The 22,716-nt window shown below is 43.0% G+C and overlaps 1 protein-coding gene across 4 annotated transcripts in view; it reads right to left on the reverse strand.

Annotated features, from left to right (window-relative positions):
* LOC106590037 (enhancer of polycomb homolog 1) overlaps positions 1–22,716 on the reverse strand; it is a 138,489-nt gene that overhangs the window by 94,973 nt on the left and 20,800 nt on the right. The window contains exon 1 of one of the 4 annotated variants that reach the window (XM_045710951.1): positions 9,004–9,493. The exons of the other annotated variants lie outside the window; for them this stretch is intronic. Within the exon in view, the coding sequence (XP_045566907.1) occupies positions 9,004–9,156 (153 nt within the window). The 5' untranslated portion in view covers positions 9,157–9,493. Of the gene's footprint in view, positions 1–9,003; positions 9,494–22,716 lie in introns of those variants that run through there. 4 annotated transcript variants of the gene reach the window in all.

Below are 22,716 nucleotides of genomic sequence, written 5' to 3' on the forward strand. Positions count from 1 at the left end.
GGAGTGTGTCAGCAGTTCCTGCAAGAGGAAGGCATTGATGCTATGGAATGGCCCGCCCGTTCCCCAGACCTGAATCAGATTGAGCACATCATGTCTCGCTCCATCCACCAACGCCACGTTGCACCACAGACTGTCCAGGAGTAGGCGGATGCTTTAGTCCAGGTCTGGGAGGAGATCCCTCAGGAGACCATCCGCCACCTCATCAGGAGCATGCCCAGGCGTTGTAGGGAGGTCATACAGGCACGTGGAGGCCACACACACTACTGAGCCTCATTTTGACTTGTTTTAAGGACATTACATCAAAGTTGGATCAGCCTGTAGTGTGGTTTTCCACTTTAATTTTGAGTGTGACTCCAAATCCAGACCTCCATGGGTTGATAAATTGGATTTCCATTGATTATTTTTGTGTGATTTTGTCAGCACATTCAACTATGTAAAGAAAAAAAGTATTTAATAAGATTATTTCATTCATTCAGATCTAGGATGTGTTATTTTAGTGTTCCCTTTATTTTTTTGAGCAGTATATATATATAAATATAAATAAATAAATAAATAATGTCAGAAAAGACTTTAGGGGTTCAGCAGCTGAGCTTGTGAAACCCTTTCGCATTAGTTGTCTTAATTATTATTCCTCTTCTTCCGTAAAGCCAAATTAAAATGCTAATTCTCGTGAGATAAGGCCAAGGAGAGTGCAACCTAGCATGATGGTGAAGGGCCACACCCTCTCATGCAATGCCATGCCAAAAGGCCACATGGTGGTGCTATAACAATCGATTTAACATGGAAACTTTGTAAGGTCATGCCCCTAACCCAGTTTGACCTAGTCATGAAATTCAGCACATAGGTCCCTCTCCAAAAACAAATCTGCCTCAGCCATTACAATTTTTTATTTTTAAGTTACACTTAAAAGGCTACTTCTCTGAAACTTCACTTGTGGCATCTACGGACAAAGTTCCCCAAACGCAACATTTCCCAGACTAGTATTGACCAATACACATTCACGTGGGCGTGGTCTGGCACATAAATCAGTCACGGATATTTGTATTTTAACAAAACTTGGTACCTGTTCCAAACACTGAAGACTTAACATGTTCAAGCACGGTCAGATCGACCACACAGTGGCGCTATAATGCACCCATGTTAATATAGCTTAATCTGTTGATTCCAGGTGATGAAATTTGGCACACATGCTCAGGGATATGAGTCTAGCTAACCTGTAAAGTATGGTTCAGTTACGCCGCATGGTGGCGCTGTTAGACATGAAAAAACCGTCATGCAAGCTCATTGGCTCATATCAGCCATACTGTTTGCACTAGAGTCCTGGAAAAAGTTGCATTTAAGACATGGGTACAGAGATGTCATAACAAATTTGGTGCCAAATCGGTCCAGGAGAAGACGTTTTAAAGTGGTCAACATCTTTGAAAATAGTCCAAAATACCTCATAAGCATAACATTTATTGGATAACCTGTTCAATGTATTGTTCTGATATTTGGTAAGTGTGGTAAACAGTACTGAAGTAGCTCATCTTTGCGCAATGTGTCCTGATGGTGGCACAGTGGGCCCACAGCTGAATCCTGGCAACTGTTGTGGCACTCACTAATTAATAAATGAATACACTCCAGACAACCATATTGGAAGGATAGACTGTTGCTTTGGTAATGTGACCATGTCACCGACAGGATGTTCATATCAGATATGATAGCCTATAAAGTAAATAAAGAATTAAACTCTCAAAGAGCCGTTTTTGAAGGTCTCAGCATGGCCCCCATTACACCCATTAGGCCTAAGGCAACTCACACACACCGCTGAACTCCAGGCAGGGTGAAAACTTGCATAAGGAACCAATTGGAAGCAGGCCTGAATAAGACTCTTTTGCACGCTCCTCTGGAGAATGCCAGGCAGCGACCCACTAACCTGAATCACAGCTGACCTGACGATAGCAAAATTACTCACAGCTGCTAGACTGAGCTTAGTGAAGTTGGGGACCTTCCTCTACTAATGTGTACGCACATGGTAGTGAAAGGATGTCTATGAATGAAACAATCAATGAACAAAATAGTCACAGCAGGGAGAAAGACCGTACATTAGATCATTCATCTAGCTTATCCATAGCTCAGGTAGCCTACCTTCTTATGGCCTAGCAGCATTAGCTAAGGCAGGTGCAACATGTAGTGTGGGTGATAAACAGAAAAGCACCCTGATGTTATGAAAATCCATGATACAGAAACCTTGCTACAAGCATCAGCTTACTTGCCTCAGTGCTAGTATTTGTGCCATCATGCCAATTCCTTTTCAATCAATGCCAACTCCATGTTTTGGCATGACAATGTCAAGAGCAGAAACATCTGATACCATTAGACTACCTGATACACACAGCTAGGACACCTAGGCTAAAACAGAAATACAGGTGGGAAAGTTGTGCAGCCTATTTTCACAGGGACATGCATTTCCCTCAATTTAATGTTCCCCCGAGGAACAGGACACCAATAAAAAAAAGTGGCCTCCAGCAGGTGTTCATTAGACAAGCTGATTGCCTGGGCCCAAGTCAAAATAGGTGTACTATATACAGTTGAAGACAGAAGTTTACATACACTTAGGTTGGAGTCATTAAAACTCATTTTTTCAACCACTCCACAAAGTTCTTGTTAACAAACTATAGTTTCAGCAAGTCGATTAGGACATTACTTTGTGCATGACACAAGAAGTTTTTCCAACAATTGTTTACAGACAGATTATTTCACTTATAATTCACTGTATCACAATTCCAGTGGGTCAGAAGTTTACATACACTAAGTTGACTGTGCCTTTACACAGCTTGGAAAATTCCTGAAAATTATGTCATGGCTTTAGAAGCTTCTGATAGGCTAATTGACATCATTTGAGTCAATTGGAGGTGTACCTGTGGATGTATTTCAAGGCCTACCTTCAAACTCAGTGCCTCTTTGCTTAACATCATGGGAAAATCAAAAGAAATCAGCAAAAAAAATGTAGACCACAAGTCTGGTTCATCCTTGGGTGCATTTTCCAAACGCCTGAAGGTACCACGTTCATCTGTACAAACAATAGTATGCAAGTATAAACGCCATGGGACCACAGCGGTCATTCCGCTCAGGAAGGAGATGTGTTCTGTCTCCTAGAGATGAACGTACTTGTGAGAAATGTGAAAATCAATCCCAGAACAGCAAATGATCTTGTGAAGATGCTGGAGAAAACGGGTACAAAAGTATCTATATCCACAGTAAAACGAGTCCTATATCCTGAAAGGCCGCTCAGCAAGGAAGAAGACACTGCTCCAAAACCGCTATAAAAAAAGCCAGAGTACGGTTTGCAACTGCACATGGGGACAAAGATCGTACTTTTTGGAGAAATGTCCTCTGGTCTGATGAAACAAAAATAGAACTGTTTGGCCATAATGACCATCATTATGTTTGGAGGAAAAAGGGGGAGGCTTGTAAGCCGAAGAACACCATCCCAACCGTGAAGCACGCGGTGGCAGCATCATGTTGTGGGGGTGCTTTGCTGCAGGAGGGTCTGGTGCACTTCACAAAATAGATGGCATCATCAGGCAGGAAAATGATGTGGATATATTGAAGCAGCATCTCAAGACATCAGTCAGGAAGGTAAAGCTTGGTCACAAATGGGTCTTCCAAATGGACAATGACCCCAAGCATACTTCAAAAGTTGTGACAAAATGGCTTAACCTCTTGGGGCTAGGTGGGACGCTAGCGTGCCACCCGTGGTGCACTCCATCAACAGCAGGTGCATTTCAAGAGCGGCAAATTTGAATCCAAATAAATGTCAAAATTCAAATTTTTCAAAAATACAACTATGTTACACCATTTGAAAGATAAACATCTCCTTAATCTAACCACGTTTTACGATTTCAAAAAGGTTTTACGGCGAAAGCATAAATTTAGAGTATGTTAGGACAGTACATTTACAAGAGTTGTGTGTAATGTTTTGTCAAGTCAAAGACAGGGTCACCAAAACCATAAAACCAGCTAAAATGATGCACTAACCTTTTACAATCTCCATCAGATGACACTCCTAGGACATTATGTTAGACAATGCATGCATTTTTAGTTCTATCAAGTTCATATTTATATCCAAAAACAGCGTTTTACTATGGCATTGATGTTGAGGAAATCGTTTCCCTCCAATAACCGGCAGTCAAGTAAGCGTAAGAAATTAAATAATTAAAATTAGAAAACATTGGTAAAATATTATATTGTCATTTAAAGAATTATAGATTTACATCTCTTGAACGCAATCAACTTGCCAGATTTAAAAATAACCTTACTGGGAAATCACACTTTGCAATAATCTGAGCACTGCGCCCAGAAAAATACGGCGTTGCGATACAGACTAGACGTCATGTTGGGGAGATCTAAAATCGAAAATACTATGTAAATAATCCATTACCTTTGATTCTCTTCATCAGATGTCACTTCCAGGTATCACAGGTCCATAACGAATGTAGTTTTGTTCAAAAAAGCTCATCATTTATGTCCAAAAATCTCCGTCTTGTTAGCACATGATCTAAGCCAGCCGGACTTCTCGTCATGAACGAGGGGAAAAAATATATTTACGTTCGTTCAAACATGTCAAAGCGTTGTATAGCATAAATCATTAGGGCCTTTTTAACCAGAACATGAATAATATTCAAGGTGGACGAATGCATACTCTTTTATAACGTATTGGAACGAGGGTACCCAAGATGAACTTCGCGCAAGGTGTCTAATGGGCCATCATCGTTCCATGGCTCTTGTTCGGTCAGATCTCCCTCCAGAAGACTCAAAACACTTTGTAAAGGCTGGTGACATCTAGTGGAAGCAATAGGAAGTGCCAAAATATTCCTAAACCCCTGTGTTTTTCAATGGGATAGGTTTAAAGTCAATACAACACATCAGGTATCCACTTCCTGTCAGAAAATGTCTCAGGGTTTTGCCTGCCAAATGAGTTCTGTTATACTCACAGACACCATTCAAACAGTTTTGGAAACTTTAGAGTGTTTTCTATCCATATATAATAAGAATATGCATATTCTAGTTACTGGGTAGGATTAGTAACCAGATTAAATCGGGTACATTTTTTTTATCCAGACGTGCAAATGCTGCCCCCTAGACCCAACAGGTTAAGGACAACAAAGTCAAGCTATTGGAGTGGCCATCACAAAGCCCTGACCTCAATCCTATAGAAAATTTGTGGACAGAACTGAAAAAGCATGTACGAGCAAGGAGGCCTACAAACCTGACTCAGTTACACCAGCTCTGTCAGGAATAGGTCAAAATTCTTATTGTGGGAAGCTTGTGGAAGGCTATCCAAAACATTTGACCCAAGTTAAACAATTTAAAGGCAGTGCTACCAAATACTAATTGAGAGCATGTAAACTTCTGACCCACTAGGAATGTGATGAAAGAAATAAAAGGGCTGCTCAACCCTCTTCCTGGAGATCTACGTTTCAGTCGAACCGTAATTTAGCATCGCTGATTGAGCTAGTTTCGGTCTTGAGCAGCTAATTAGTAGAATCAGGTGTGTTAATTTAGGGTTGACTGAAAACCTACAGAACTGTAGATCTCCAGGAAAAGGGTTGGGCAGCCCTGATATTTTTATTTTACTAGGCAAGTCAGTAAGAACAAATTATTGTTTTCAATGACGGTCTAGGAACAGTGGGTTAGCTGCTTTGTTCAGGGGCAGAATGACAGATTTTTACCTTGTCAGCTCAGGGATTCGATCTTGCAACCTTTCAGTTATAAGCCCAACGTTCTAACCACTAGGCTACCTGCCGCCCCAAACTGGGCGAGGCATACAGGGAATAACTGACTCATAGCCAATCTGTTCAGTCAGACAATGGCATCCGCTAAAGGTAAGAGTTGTGTAATCAAAGGTAGAAGCAGGCCAATTTTCTCTTACGTTCAATTAAATTAAAATGGTCGTCACAGGCCTGTTCAAGACCGAGTTCAGTATTCAAGTAGGTTTTATAATTACGGCCTTAGTGCAGATTCTGTTTTGATTGACAGATTTAAGTAGCCGCCTAGTGTGTATAGTAAATTCTAGTAAAGTAACAGATGCAACAGCACTGCACTCAAATCATGCAGCATATGTCAACATTTCAGCAGGGACATTAGCTAGGTGTACTGTACTGTTTCAGCAGGGATGTTAGCTATTAGGCTAGGTGGTGTATTGTCAGTGTGGAAGATTATGAAACACTGGCTCAGTCTGACTCATGTTCCTCTTGAAGGATTACAAAACTCAAACTGGGCGAGGCAGGCAGGGGTTGGAAATTGTTCACTACATGGGACACAGCTTAGCGCATGCATTCTCAAACCTTTTTGGGCCGGGAACCCCTTTCTGTTACAGCAAACTCATCAGGAACGCCCTCAAAACAACTTGAGTGAGAGAAATAGCATGAAGAGTTTTAGTCTCGGATCCCGTGAAGGAACATTTAAGGCCCGCCTCTTGGCATTGGAGAGAATGTTGCAGTTTTGAAGTTCATTTCCTACAATTTATGCTTTGGCCACAAATACAGGTATAGAATGTGTCAACATTATTTGGGTATGAGTTAAAAGAATATTAACTTTAAAAGTGAGATTGACTGGACAGTTACTTTAAATTACAGTACATTTAAGTTAAAAAAAAAACATTTTGGGGGAACACAAGAAATAGAGTTAAAAAGTGGAGAACTGTCCATAAAAATATATTCCTGTGAGCCTCCCAGGCCCATGTTGTGCAGGGTTAACAAGATCAATTGTAGATCAGGGATGGGAAACTAGTCCGAGGGCTGGAGCTGTGCCGTTTTCTCCCCCATCCATAGAAAAAGACAGCTGATTAAACTGCATTCTAAACAGAAGATGATTAGTTGATTACTGAAGTGTGTGTTAGCTGGGGCAAAGGGTTACACCAATCAGGCCCCCGAGGACTGGAGTAGCCCATCCCTGTTGTAGATTAATAATATCACATTGTTTTGTATTACACGCTTAACTTATTCTAAGGATCCTTTGGCCAAAATATGTTTAATCAGTTAAAAAAATATATATTTTGAGATCTGGCTGCGGACCCACTACAGTACCTTCATGGATCCCACTTTGAGAACCCCTGGCCTAGCGCTCACCCGTCGTACAAAGTATCAAACAAATCCAAGATCTCAAACAGGTTAGGCACAGTCCATTCAGTAACCAAGTAGCTTAATTGTGCAAAGACAAATCCACCAAGACAAGAATAATCAATTTGGACTTAATGAAGCTAGAGGACAGTCAAGGAAAAAGACATAGGTCAAGCCAAACAGTCTTCTATTTCTTAGAGGGGTAAGCAACCCTGTTCCTGCAGTGCTACATGATTTTGTTCAAACTAGGGACAACACCTGCCCAACTGAGCTAATTGATCAGTTCATTGAATGCCTAAAATTCAACACACCTGGTCTTCCAAATCTGTTAAATCAAAAATAGGGTTGCCTACCCCAGTCCTAGAGCAAGCATGAGGGGAAACAATACATCCAACATTCCATAAAAACTGCATAAAACATTGAGATGTATAAAATATGCATGCTGTTGATTCCTATATGGTTTCACTATAGGCGGCCAGCCACAGAGCTTTGCTTTCCAGATTTAAAACAACCTGGTCAGGGAAAGCTAGCTAGCAGATCATCCATTGAGTCTGCCCCAGTGAACCAGCCCCAAGACTGCATCCCAAATATCACAAAACTTCTGGACCACTAACCCGATGTGCAGTAAGACACAAGTAAAGCACTATAAAGAGCACAGTCCAGGTTTTCCATCACTATAAAGAGAGCAGTGCAGGTTTTCCATCCAGTTCCCACTGGGGTAGATGAGGGTCAGACAGCCATGCTGCATATCACTTGAGCCACTGTAGTAAAACAGTCTCTGTCACTCCAGGAGGTTACATAACAGAGAGCACAGGAAGGGAGAGGGGCTGGTTTATTCTTCTGGTAGTTAATTTAACTGCACTACTGCTCCCCCATCCCTCCCGCTGCGTTCAGAGGGAGGCCCCCTCTGATGCTCTAGTTAAGAGAGACATTGCCAATCATCATACCACAATGTTCAAAATTGACCACTAGGTTAATTTTGGATTTATAACCCAGAACTGGAATGTTTTGCGTCACGCCCCGACAGGCAAAAAATATGCACACCACATCAGTACTCAGATCTGCTATATTACATTCAGGAGATCATGTGCTTCATTACCCTTAGGCAGGTGCTCTTTACTTCCATAGCTAGTTTACTACAGCCTCCTACTCTGAGGTACTTTATGAATACCTGGACTGGCTTCTAAATTGCATATTTTCTGTCAGTTGTAGTCCAAGCTTGAAAGAATTTGACTATGGTATACATTCCAACAGACTCAATGTTCCTGTCAATTTGAGACACTTGGCTAAGAATAGCTTTTGTGCACACTTATGTATTAGAAAATAGCCTGTGCAGTCTGGCAAGAGGTATCAGCGCCTTAGAGTTTGCTTCATGCAAAAGACATGCACGTTTCTGTTTACAATTATTGACTAGTAGTGCCAGTCGCACAGCGTCGTGCGTGTGATGGTTGTTTTACCGATCTGTCCAAATGTGTAGCCCATTCAAAACATGCATAAGAAAGACATGTCGACTCAGTGTCTCCCCCTGGTATTTGTTCGTGGTAAGGGAACCACTTCAAAGCCCATCCCCAACTGTGTTTTTGGCAAAGACAACGTAAACAAAATGGCGGCTGTGAAAAGAATCACGTGACCCCTTTGTGCTTTCCAATGTAAATCCAAGTGAAATAAGTGGATACAACACGGATTACTAACCTAAATTCGAAACAATACACGGCTTGGATAATGTTGACGGCAAAATGTCGGTGTTACACGCACATTTCGTCGCAATTTACACTTCACAGAAAACCGACACGGCCGCCATTTTGTGCAAACTTGCGCAGGCAAGATAGGGGCGACCCCCATATTGTGAACATAGTGCAAACATCTCAAATATGAATCTGACAGCGATAATAAAACATACCGATTCCTCCTCTTTCTCCATCCCAGTTGGCATTTGCGGCACTGCCCGATTGATAGAGGCATATTCGTGCAGGTCAGGCAAGTCCTCGCAGCGGAAAACGGGTAGAAGCTTGGTAGCGTCCAGCGCCCGTGCCCGAAACGACAATTTACTCATTTTTTATCATGTAAGATGCAGCATAAAGCTATCGATCTAATAATGTTCACAGCAGTACTGGTTTGAGTTCTCATGGATGGATCGGTGATGTTGATCAGAAGTCAACCGTTCGCTTGGTAGCAGGGCAGGTACACGGCGATGCGAACGGGAGCCGGGAAGGCCCGGATTTTGGTCGATTACTGTCGGTCTCTTTTTTTCCGAGGCTCCGCTCTTCCTCCCTGGTTCAATACGCCATAGCCAACATGGCGGACATTAAAAATTCTTGCAGCTGTCCCTTCGCTCCTGGCGGCCCAACCCCCGATCACACAACAGCCATTCCCTTACGGTATCGCGCGCATGCGTGCTCGCGGAGCCCCGAGGGGCTGGAACACTGGGGGAAGGGTTGTCACTAGTTACCACAGCCAGAAAGTCAAACCCCGCCTATTTCTACAATTTCTTCTTAGAAGGTGATTTTAAGAACTAAAACCATACCCCTAAACTTAAATTATGACCAAAAAACGATTTGTTTTCATGAACTTTTACAATAGTCAATTTGGACTTTGTGGCTGTGGTAACTAGTGGAAACCTGGTGAAAGGAGAGTACTCACGCTCCCTCCATAGAAACGGACTAATATTCACATATTTGGATAGGCAGCTGCAAACCAGTGTGTGATACCGGCGAACGAAATCACTTGCAGTACTAATGTACTTTTTAATTCAACAGTACAGAGACAGATAGCCCTGCAGTGATGCTGAATATTTTGCACAAAAAGTGTATGAGGAAAAAAAAATGCAATACACCATAGCAGTCAAAAGTTTGGACACACCTACTCATTCAAGGGTATTTCTTTATTTTTACTACATTGCAGAATAAAAGTGAAGACATCAAAACTAGGAAATAACACATATGGACTCATGTAGTAACCAAAAACGTGTTAAACAAATCAAAATATATTTTATATTAAAGATTCTTCAAAGTAGCCACCCTTTGCCTTGATGACAGCTTTGCACATTCTTGGCATCCTATCAACCAGCTTCACATTGAATGCTTTTCCAACAGTCTTGAAGGAGTTCCCACAAGGGATGCCCGATACATCGGCAAGCACATCAGAATCGTATGATATTAGCTAAAAATGCCAACATCGGCCCGATGTCTAGTTTAACAACGTTGTGCAATACCGATGTCAAAGCTGACATGCATACCTACATAACGTAGGTACATGACGTAATGACGCCACAAAAAAATATAGCGCTACACGTGCCACAGCATTCCTAACCTAGACCAATGTCTGCTGTGTGGATCGAGCAGTCAACAAGTCGAGCAGTCATTTCAAAGAGTAAGAACATTTCAGCGAGACAACTCAAAAGGCGAAATCCATTAACGGCAAGATAATGGAATTCATTGCCCTTGACAATCAACCGTTCCCTGTCAAATCAAACTATTTGTCACATGCACCGAATACAACAAATGTAAACTTTACCCTGAAATGCTTACTTACAAGCCCTTAACCAACAGTGCAGTTCAAGAAGAAGAAAATATTTACCAAGTAGACTGAAGTAAAAAGTAACACAATAAGAATAACGAGGCTATATACAGGGAGCACAAGAACCGAGTCAGTGTGCGGGGGTACAGGCAAGTTGGGGGGGGTCAAAGTAAATTGTCCGGTGGCGATTTGCCATGCGGTAGCAGAGAAAACAGTCTATAACTTGGGTGACTGGAGTCTGACAATTTTATGGGCATTCCTCTGACACTGCCTATTATCTAGGTCCTGGATGGCAGGAACCTTGGCCCCAGTGATGTACTGGGCCGTACGCACTACCCTCTGTAGCGCCATACGGTCAGATGCCGAGCAGTTGCCATACCAGGCGGTGATGCAACCAGTCAGGATGCTCTCAATGGTGCAGCTGTAGAACTTTGAGGATCTGGGGACCCATGCCAAATCTTTCCAGTCTCCTGAGGGGAAATAGGTTTTGTTGTGCCCTCTTCATGACTGTCTTGGTATGTTTGGACCATGATAGTTTGTTGGTGATGTGGACACCAAGAAATTGAAGCTCTCAACCTGCTCCACTACAGCCCCGTCGATGTTAATGGGAGCCTGTTCTGCCCCACCTTTTCCTGTAGTCCACGATCAGCTCCTTCGTCTTGCTCACATTGAGGGAGAGGTTGTTGTCCTGGCACAATGCCAGTTCACTGACCTCCCTATAGGCTGTCTCATCGTTGTCAGTGATCAGGCCTACCACTGTTGTGTCATCAGCAAACTTAATGATGGTGTTTGAGTCGTGCCTGGCTATGCAGTCATGAGTGAACAGGGAGTACAGGAGGGGCCTGAGCGCACACACCCCTGAGGGGCCCCTTTGTTGAGGATCAGCGTGGCAGATGTGTTGTTGCCTACCCTTACCACCTGGGGGCGGCCCATCAGGAAGTCCAGGATCCAGTCGCAGGGGGAGGTGTTCAGTCCCAGGGTCCTTTGCTTAGTGATGAGCTTTGAGGGCACTATGGTGTTGAACGCTGAGCTGTTGTCAATGAATAGCATTCTCACATAGGTGTTTATTTTATCCAGGTGTGAAAGGGCAGTGTTGAGTGCAATAGAGATTGCATCATCTGTGGATCTGTTAGGGCGGTATGCAAGTTGGAGTGGGTCTTGGGTTTCTGGGATAAGGGTGTTGATGTGAGCCATGACCAGCCTTTCAAAGCATTTCATGGCTACAGACGTGAGTGCTACAGGTCGGTAGTCATTTAGGCAGGTTACCTTAGTGTTCTTGGGCACAGGCACTATGGTGGTCTGCTTAAAACATGTTGGTTTTACAGACTCGGACAGGTTGAAAATATCAGTTTAGACACTTGCCAGTTGGTCAGCGCATGCTTGCAGTACACATCCTGATAATCCATCTGGCCCTGCGGCCTTGTAAATGTTGACCTGTTTATAGGTCTTACTCACATTGGCTACGGAGAGCGTGATCACAGTCATCCGGAACAGCTGATGCTCTCATGCATGTTTCAGTGTTACTTGCCTCGAAGCGAGCATCGAAGTGATTTAGCTCGTCTGGTAGGCTCGTGTCACTGGGCAGCTCTCGGCTGTGCTTCCCTTTGTAGTCTGTAATAGTTTGCAAGCCCTGACACATCCGTCGGAGCCGGTGTAGTATGATTTGATCTTAGTCCTGTATTGATGCTTTGCCTGTTCGATGGTTTGTCGGAGGGCATCGCAGGATTGCTTATAAGCTTCCGGGTTAGAGTCCCGCTCCTTGAAAGCAGCAGCTCGAGCCTTTAGCTCAGTGCGGATGTTGGATGTAATCCATGGCTTCTGGTTGGGGTATTTACGTACAGTCTCTGTGGGGATGACATTGTCGACGCACATATTGATGAAGCCTGTGTCTGATGTGGTGTACTCCTCAATGCCATCGGAAGAATCCCGGAACATATTCCAGTCTGTGCTAGCAAAACAGTCCTGTTGCTTTTCATCTGACCACTTTTTTATTGATTGAGTCACTGGTGCTTCTTGCTTGAATTTTTTGCTTGTAAGCAGTTATCAGGAGGATAGAATTATGGTCAGACTTAACAAATAGTCCGTCTGGCTATCAAGTCAGTTCATCAAATTTCTGCGCTGCTAGAGCTGCCCTGGTCAACTGTAAGTGCTGTTATTGTGAAGTGGAAATGTCTAGGAGCAACAACGGCTTAGCCGCGAAGTGGTAGACCACACAAGCTCACAGACCGGGACCGCTGAAGTGTGTAAAAAAAAAATAGTCTGTCCTCGGTTGCAACAGTCACTACAGAGTTGCAAACTGCCTCTGGAAGCAACGTCAGCAAAATACCTGTTTGTCGTCAGTTTCACAAACTTGGTTTCCATGACTGAGCAGCCGCACACAAGCCTAAGATCACCATTCCCAATTCCAAGAGTTGGCTGGTGTGGTGTAAAGCTTGCTGCCATTGGACTCTGGAGCAGTGGAAACACATTCTCTGGAGTGATAAATCACGCTCACCATCTGGCAGTCTGACAGCCAAATCTGGGTTTGGCGATTGCCAAGAGAACGGTACCTGCCCCAGTGCATAGTGCCAACTGTAAAGTTTGGTGGAGGAGGAAAAATGGTCTGGGTCGTTTTTTTTATATCGTTCGGGCTTGGCCCCTTAGTTCTAGTGAAGGGAAATCTTAACGCTACAGCATACAATGACATTCTATCTAGGCGATTCTGTGCTTACAACTTTATGGCAAGCCCTTTCCTGATTCAGCATGACGATGCCCCTGTGCACAAAGTGAGGTCCATATAGAAATGGTTTGTCAAGATCGGTGTGAAAGAACTTGCCTACACAGAGCCCTGACCTCAACTTTATCTTACACCTTTGGGATAATTTGGAACGCCGACGCAAGCCAGACCAAATCACCCGACATCAGTGCACAACCTCACTAATGCTAACGGAAGTTAGTCACCACAGCAAATGTCCCAACATCTAGTGGAAAGCCTTCCCAGAAGAGTGGAGACTGTTATAGCAGCAAAAGGGGGTCCAACCCCATATTAAACGCCCATGATTTTTGAATGAGTTGTTCGACGAGCAAGGGTCCACATACTTGGTCATGTAGTGTAACTCATTTTAACTAGTATGGGCTACGTGGGATGCTAGCGTCCCACCCGCGGTACAGCCAGTGAAATAGCAGGGCGGCAAATTCAAAACAACAAAAATCTCATAATTCAAATTTCTCAAACATACAAGTATTATACACCATTTTAAAGATAAGATTCTCCTTAATCTAACCACAGTGTCCGATTTCAAAAAGGCTTTACGGCGAAAGCAAAACATTAGATTATGTTAGGACATCACCTTGACAAGAAAAACCACAGCCATTTTCCAAGCAAGGAGAGGCGTCACAAAAACCAGAAATACAGCTAAAATTAATCACTAACCTTTGATGATCTTCATCAGATCACACTCCCAGAACTCAATGTTACACAATACATGTATGTTTTGTTCGATAAAGTTCCTATTTATATCCAAAAATAGTATTTTACATTGGCGCGTGATGTTCAGAAAATGTATTCCCACCAAAACCCTCGGTGAATGAGCACATCAATTACAAAAATACTCATAAACGTTGATAAACTTTACAACAGTTATTGAAAGAATTATAGATATACTACTCCTTAATGCAACCGCTGTGTCAGATTTTAAAATAGCTTTTTTCAATATTCTGAGTACAGAGCTCAGCCATCAAAGCAAGCTATACAGTTACCCGCCAAGTTCTGGAGACAACTAAACTCAGAATTAGTATTATAAACCTTCCCTTACCTTTGCTGATCTTCGTCGGAATGCACTCCCAGGACTCCCACAAGAAATGTTCTTTTTGTTCGAAATACTCCATATTTATGTCCAAATACCTCTGTTTTGTTTGCGCGTTCAAGTCACTAATCCAAAGGCATAACGCGAGAGCGCAGAACCAGAAACGAAAAGTCAAATGGTTCCATTACCATTCTTAGAAACATGTCAAACGATGTTTACAATCAAACCTTAGGGTCTTTTTAACATAAAACGTTGATAATATTCCAACCGGACAATAGCGTATTCATTCCAGGAAAAAAAGGAGGCGCGCTAACGTGCCTGCGCATTAACAACTCACTGGTCCCAGGCAGTCCACTGATTGACTGAGCTCCTATTCTCTGCCCAGTAACAGACGGATGAAACAAGTTTCTAAAGGCTGTTGACAGCCAATGGAAGCCTTAGGAAGTGCAAACTAACCCCACAGACACTGTAGTTTGAACAGGGATTAGATAGAACTACATGTCACTTCTGGGTTGGATTTTTTCTCAGTTTTTTTTACCTGCCATATGAGTTCTGTTATACTCACAGACATCATTCAAACATTTTTAGAAACTTCAGAGTGTTTTCTATCCAAATCTACTAATACTATGCATATCCTACCTTCTGGGCCCAAGAAGCAGGCAGTTTAATTTGGGCATGTAGTCATCTGAATTTCTGAATACTGCCCCCTGTCACCAACAAGTTTTAACTGTAAAACAAACCAAAAAGTTTCTATATGTTACAAGGGATGCACAAACTCTAGATAGGCTACTTGAGTAGTTGAATACAAGTGCAGCAGACTGGAGTGAGAAATGATGACCCTGGCCGTGACCTCACTCCCTGCGGGTGTCTCAGGGGAAGTTGGGTTAGGCAAGAAATGTAATTGTATTTGTCAGATGCGCCTAATAAAACTGGTGTAGACCTTACCGTGAAATGCTTGCTTAAGAGCCCTTCCCAACAATACAGAGTTTAAAAATAAAATGATTACAAGAGGAATAAAATACAAGAATGGAGCTATATAAAGGGAATACCAGTACCAGATCAATGTGCAGAGGTACAAGGTATTTGAGATAGATATGTACATGACGGCAGGGTAAAGTGACTAGATATCAGGATAGATAAGAGTCAAATAAGAAAGAGTAGCAGCTGCAAATGATGTGTAAAAAGTGTGTATGTGTGTTTGTGTTGTTGGTATGCGTGTGTGTATGTAGTGTCTGTGAATGTGTCAATGTAGTGTGTGTGTGTGTGTGTGTGTGTGTGTGTGTGTGTGTGTGTGTGTGTGTGTAGGGTCAGTGCAGATAGTTCGGGTACCATTAATTGACTATTCACCAGTCTGACTATTTAGCAGTCCTATGGCTTGGGGGTAGAAGCTGTCTCAGAACCTGTTTGCCGGAGAGTAGCAGAGCGAACAGTCTATGGCTTGGGTGGCTAGTCTTTTGCAATTTTTCAGGCCCTCTGACACCACCTGATATAGAGGTCCTGGATGGCAGGGGGCTCAGCCCCAGTGATGTACTTGGCTGTCCGCACCACCCTCTGTAGCGCGTTGCAGTCAAAGGCGGTGCATTTGCCATACCAAGCAGTGATGCGGCCAGTCAAGATGCTCTCGATGGTGCAGCTGTAGAACTTTGAGGACCCCAGGGTCCATAAATATTTTCAGCCTCCTGAGGGGGAAAAGACACTGCCGTGCCCTTTTCTTGACTGTGCAGGTGTGTGTGGACCATGTTAAATCCTTAGTGATGTAAACCCCAAGGAACTTGAAGCTCTCAACCTATTTCACAACAGCCCCGTCGATGTGGATGGGGGGGGTGTGCTCCCCTCTTTCTCCTATAGTCCACGATCAGCTCCTTGGTCTTACTGACACTCGTGTGTAACAGGACAAATAGACACCCCCCCCCCCCAAATTATTTGCTAACCAACTATGAAAAGCAAACCACGACTCCGTGTACTGTAATTTTAGGGGACCTATATGTTAGTCAATGTTGCCCTCTTGTGGCACAACCTAAGTACTGCAAAGCATTGGGGTTATTGCAACAGTTATAATGAGGAAATCAGTAAAATCAGGTGAAAAAGCCTGGAGGTGGTCCTGGTCATTTGTTTTACCTTTGCATTCTAAAATGGGCCACAAAAAGTAAAACTTTGAGGAAAAACAAAACAAAAATGAATAAATATAAGCCATTGCAAATAGTGCCTTTGGATAGAACTTTCATTAAAAAAAAAAAACATACTCCTATGTATACATATATAGTAGTAACTCTTAATATAGCTTTTTGATTGTTTAGTACACCTACACATGAGCTCTCTTGCTTTGTGTGGTTTTGAAGAGTGTACAAAACATTAAGAACAACTTCCAAATATTGAGTTGCGCGCCTGCCCCCTCAACCTCAGAACAGCCTCAATTCGCCAGGGCATGGACTTTACAAGGTCTCGAAAGCGTTCCACAGGGATGCTGGCCCATGTTGACTCCAATGCTTCCCACAATTGTGTCAAGTTGCCTGGATGTCCTTTGGGTGGTGGACCATTCCTGATACACAGTAAACTGTTGAGCGTGAAAAACCCAGCAGCGTTGCATTTCTTGACACAAACCGGTGCGCTTACTACCATACCCCGTTCAAAGGCACTTCAATATTTTGTCTTGCCCATTCACCCTCTGAATGGCACACATACACAATCCATGTCTCAATTGTCTTAAGGCTTAAAAATCCTTCTTTAACCTGTCTCCTTCCCTTCATCTACAAGTGTAGATGATCATTTCTAGTTTTTTCTCTATGCAGCCGAAAGGGAGCACGGTTTATTTATAACATACAGTAGAATTTAAAAACAGGTGAACAGACAGTTGATTTTTTGCACTGAAGTGTGAAGGCTACCACTAAGGCCTACTGTAGTTTAAAAAAAATCTGAGTAGACAAAGTTTCAGAATTCACAGGCAGTGCAGCATATTTAGGTTGGGAAAAGTAAATGCAAAACATGAATTTAAACTGTTTACAGGTACACAACAATTTGCAATTGTTTTTGTCTTTCAGAAAAAGTCAGTGACATTTGCTGTAGCCTGCAAAATAAAATATTCTGTATGCATCACCAAAAACATTTGATGTTCCCCATTGATATTTCCTTTAGATACTATACTGTCTTGGCCTACTTCCAAAGTATACAGAAAATAAAGGGTGTTATTGTCACCATAAAAGGTGAATGATAGGCGATTATCAGGCAGTGGGAGAAGATAGATTTTGGCAGACATTATGCTAATTTTCCTATTGATGAAACACTTGATTTCAATACCGTTTTCTGTCCACAAAACTTGAATCTGTTACGAACAGAGTGGGCCATTTTTTTTTTACTTTACCCTATGCCAAAGTTTCTAAAAGATTGTATTGTTGAGAAACAGTGCTTGCGCAAATCGAGTTAGTGCGCATGCACATTTCAGAGAGTAGGCATTTCCAAATGGAAATATGCTAATTTATGCTGCAGTAGTTTGTGTGTCGGGGGGCTGGGGTCAGTCTGTTATATCTGGAGTATTTCTCCTGTCTTATCCGGTGCCCTGTGTGAATTTTAGTATGCTCTCTCTAATTCTCTCGCTCTCGGAGGACCTGAGCCCTAGGACCATGCCTCAGGACTACCTGGCCTGATGACTCTTTGCTGTCCCCAGTCCACCTAGTGGTGCTGCTGCTCCAGTTTCAACTGTTCTGCCTGCGGCTATGGAACCCTGACCTGTTCACCGGACATGCTGCCTGTCCCAGACCTGCTGTTTTCAACTCTCTAGGAGCGGTAGCGATACTCTCAATGATCTGCTATTAAAAGCCATCTGACATTTACTCCTGAGGTGCTGACCTGTTGCACCCTCAACAACCACTGCGATTATTATTTGACCCTTCTGGTCATCTATGAACATTTGAACATCTTGGCCATGTTCTGTTATAATCTCTACCCGGCACAGCCAGAAGAGGACTGGCCACCCCTCAGTCTGGTTCCCCTCTAGGTTTCTTTCTAAGTTCTGGCCTTTCTAGGGAGTTTTTCCTAGCCACTGTGCTTCTACACCTGCATTGCTTGCTGTTTGGGGTTTTAGGCTGGGTTTCTACACAGCACTCTGTGTAAGAAGGGCTTTATAAATACATTTGATTGAAATTTGATTGAAATACATGCTAGAACGCGCAAATAGGGTCTCGCTAGCTCGTTCTTGGCTCTGTTCACCTCTACTTGTCCTGTCACTATGATTCATTTGCTTCCATTGGAAACAACAGGTTGTGGTCTATCTTGGGTTAGTTATATATTTTTTTTATTTTGTATTAACATGGGCAGCGCCATTGTGGGCTTCCACCATTTTAATTTAGTCAACTGCGTGGGACTTCCAACTTCATTGGCTGATCATTCCTGGTGACCCTGTTGGAGTCATGTCCAACTGGTTCTTCAGGAGAGATCAGCCAATCGCAAGGAAGAAAATGTACTACTTCCAAATGGAGATAGCATCTAGGATCGAGGCTATAATGGCACAGATACAAAGACGAGTCCTCGATCTCTCTCTGACCTAATGCTGGTAACCATGTATGCCTATGCTGATTGATAGAATCAGGTGTGGATATTTGCTCCTTAAAAGGGATAATCCACCCCCAGAAATAAAAATGATGAAACGCTTGTCAATTTGGTGAACGCCTTAGTTCTACCAGTGGGTAAAATAATTTCCCCCATGATTTAACTTCTAAGTGGTCCATCTGTGAAATCAGGAAATCGTGTAGGGATGTGTCATAGTTACATGGTTCTCGTTACTGGAGATGGGGGATAACACAATCACATCATAACGCTTTTAAAACAGTTACCTGCATACCAGATCGCCAAATTAGACAATAGATGGTATGGGCATACTTGTCAAGAACACATTCATTAGTTTATATCGTCACGACAAAGTATATACAGTGCATTCGTAAAGTATTCAGACCCCTTGACTTTTTCCACATTGTTAGCCTTATTCTAAAAATGTTTTATTTATTTATTTTTAAACATCTCAATCTACAAACAATATCCCATAATGACTAAGCAGAAACAGGTTAAATATTTTTGCAAATGTATTAAGAATAAAAAACAGATATCCCATTTACATAAGTATTGAGACCCTTTAGTCAGTACTTTGTTGAAGAACCTTTGGCAGCAATTACAGACTCGAGTCTTCTTGGGTATGACGCTACAAGCTTGGCACACCTTTATTTGGAGAGTTTGTCTCTGCAGATCCTCTCAAGCTCTGTCAGGTTGGATGGGGAGCGTCGCTGCACAGCTATGTTCAGGTCTCTCCAGAGATGTTTGATCACGTTCAAGTCCGGGCTCTGGCTGGGCCAATAAAGGACATTCAGACACTTGTCCCGAAGCCACTCCTGAATCGTCTTGGCTGTGTGCTTTGGGTCGTTGTCCTGTTGGAAGATGAACCCTCGCCCCAGTCTGAGGACCTGAGCGCTCTGGAGCAGGTTTTCATCAAGGAACTCTCTGTACTTTGCTCCATTCATCTTTGCCTCAATCCTGACTAGTCTCCCAGTCGCTGAAAAACACTCACAGCATGATGCTGCCACCACCGTTCACCGTATGGATGGTGCCAGGTTTCCTCCAGACGTGGCGCTTGGCATTCAGGCCAATGAGTTCAATCTTGGTTTAATCAGACCAGAGAATCTTGTTTCTCATGGTCTGAGTCTTTAGGGGCCTTTTGGCAAACTCCAAGTGGGCTGTCATATGCCTTTTACTGAGGAGTGGCTTCCGTCTCACCACTCTACAATAAAGGCCTCATTGGTGGAGTGCTGCAGAGATGGTTGTCGTTCAGGAAGGTTCTCCTATCTCCACAGAGGAATTCTAGAGCTTTGTCAGAGTGACCATCGGGTTCCTGGTCACCTCCCTGACCAAGGCCCTCCCCCGATTGCTCAGTTTGGCCAGTTGACCAGCTCTAGGAAGAGTCTTGGTGGTTCCAAACTTCTTCGATTTAAGAATGATGGGGTCCACTGTGTTCTTGAGGATCTTCAAATGCCTCAGATATTTTTTGGTACCCTTACCCAGACCTGTGCCTCAACACAATCCTGTCTCTGAGCTCTACGGACAATTCCGTCGACCTCATGGCTTAGTTTTTGCTCAGACATGCAGTCAACTGTGGGACCTTATATATAGACAGATGTGTTTCTTTCCAAATCATGTCCAAACCATTGAATTTACCACAGGTGGACTCCAATCAAGTTGTAGAAACATCAAGGATTATCAACGGAAACAGGATGAACCTGAGCTCAATTTCGAGTCTCATAGCAAAGGTGGCTGAAAACCTACGTAAATACAGTATTTTTTTAACCTGATAAATGAGCAAAGATTTCAAAACCTGTTTTCACTCTGTCATTATGGGGTATTGTGTGTAGATTGATGAGGAAAATGTGTAATTTAATCCATTTTAGAATAAGGCTGTAACTAGTGATGCACCGATGTGACATTTTTGGCCAATACCGATATCCAATAGTTTCCTTGCCAAAAACCCTGATACCGATATTTAAAATTTAAGCAGCCTTTTTAGCTTGCTAGTACAGTTAAATAGACACACACACACACACACACACACACACACACACACACACACACACACACACACACACACAGTGGTCTAAGGCACTGCATCTCAGTGCAAGAGGCATAACAGTCCCTGGTTCGAATCCAGGCTGTATCACATCCGGCCGTGAACACAGCAAAACAATGTTTCATTAGCTACAGTTAGCTAGCTAACTATATAGCCAGGTGTCATCTAAAATAACTTTAATTTATAAGAGAGTTCTCATTTGATTAATGGTGGTCGGACCCATCTATGTGAAGCTAGCCACAATAAGAATGAGCCACAATAGTGGACTTTGCAGTTAGCCTTCAAAATAAAAGTATGGCATAATTCTACTATTTGTATGACTGTCAATGACATACTTTTATTTTGAAGACAAACTGCAAATTCCACTATTGTGCCTAATCCTTATTGTGGCTAGCTTCACAACACATAACCCGGTCAGGTCGAGCCTTAATAGCCAGATGAAGCTTGGTGGCTGCTTATAGCGTTAGCTTTGGGCAACAGGGTTAAGTAGCTGGCTAGCTATTTATTTTCATGAACTGAAGTTCAATTTCAATATGGTGCCAGGTTTCCTCCTGTGTGCAAGTCGAGATACTGGGGTGCAAAAGAGCAAAATAAATAATATGGGGATGAGGTAGTTGGGTGGGCTATTTACAGATGGGCTGTGTACAGGTGCAGTGATCGGTAAGCTGCTCTGACAGTTGATGCTTAAAGTTAATGAGGGAGATAGGAGTCTCCAGCTTCAGTGATTTTTGCAATTCGTTCCAGTCATTGGCAGCAGAGAACTGGAAGGAAAGGCAGCCAAAGGAGGCTTTGGGGATCACCAGTGAAATATACCTGCTGGAGCGTGTGCTACGAGTGGGTGTTGGCTATGGTGACCAGTGAGCTGAGATAAGGCGGGGCTATACCTAGCAAAGACTTATAGATGACCTGATGCCAGTAGGTCTGGCGATGCATATGAAGCGAGGGCCAGCCAACGAGAGCATACAGGTCACAGTGGTGGGTAGTATATGGGGCTTTGGTGATGAAACAGATGGCACTGTGGTCGACTGCATCCAATTTGCTGAGAAGAGTGTTGGAGGCTATTTTGTAAATGACATGGCTGAAGTCAAGGATAGTCAGTTTTACGAGGGTATGTTTAGCAGCATGAGTGAAGGAGGCTTTGTTTTGCGAAATAGGAAGCCGATTCTAGATTTTGGATTGGAGATGCTTTATGTGAGTCTGGAAGGAGAGTTTACAGTCTAGCCAGACACCTAGTTATTTGTAGTTGTCCACATATTCTAAGTCAGAACCGTCCAGAGTAGTGATGCTGGACGGGCGGGCAGCGATCGGTTGAAGAGCATGCATTTACTTTTACTTGCATTTAAGAGCAGTTGGAGGCCACGGAAGGAGAGTTGTATGGCATTGAAGCTCGTCTGGAGGTTTGTTAACAGTGTCCAAAGAAGGGCCAGAAGTATACAGAATGGTGTCATCTGCGTAGAGGTGGATCAGAGAATCACCAGCAGCAAATGACTGCAGTTTCTACTGGTCATTGTTTTCAGGCTGGTTGTATTGGTGCTAGCTATGTACCAAGCTAAAGCTATCTCCCCTAGAAGTTGTGGTCGAACAAATTATGCTTTATTACCAACGCGGTATTGTTTACACACTGTTCGTGTCCGGGGTTTGCTTGTTTGCCAACTTTTTTGTACAGCTTTGACAGTGCTACTGTATCTTTTGACACACAAAGACCCAAACG

The sequence above is a fragment of the Salmo salar genome, chromosome ssa29 (assembly GCF_905237065.1).
Source record: "Salmo salar chromosome ssa29, Ssal_v3.1, whole genome shotgun sequence".
Lineage (NCBI taxonomy): Eukaryota > Metazoa > Chordata > Actinopteri > Salmoniformes > Salmonidae > Salmo > Salmo salar.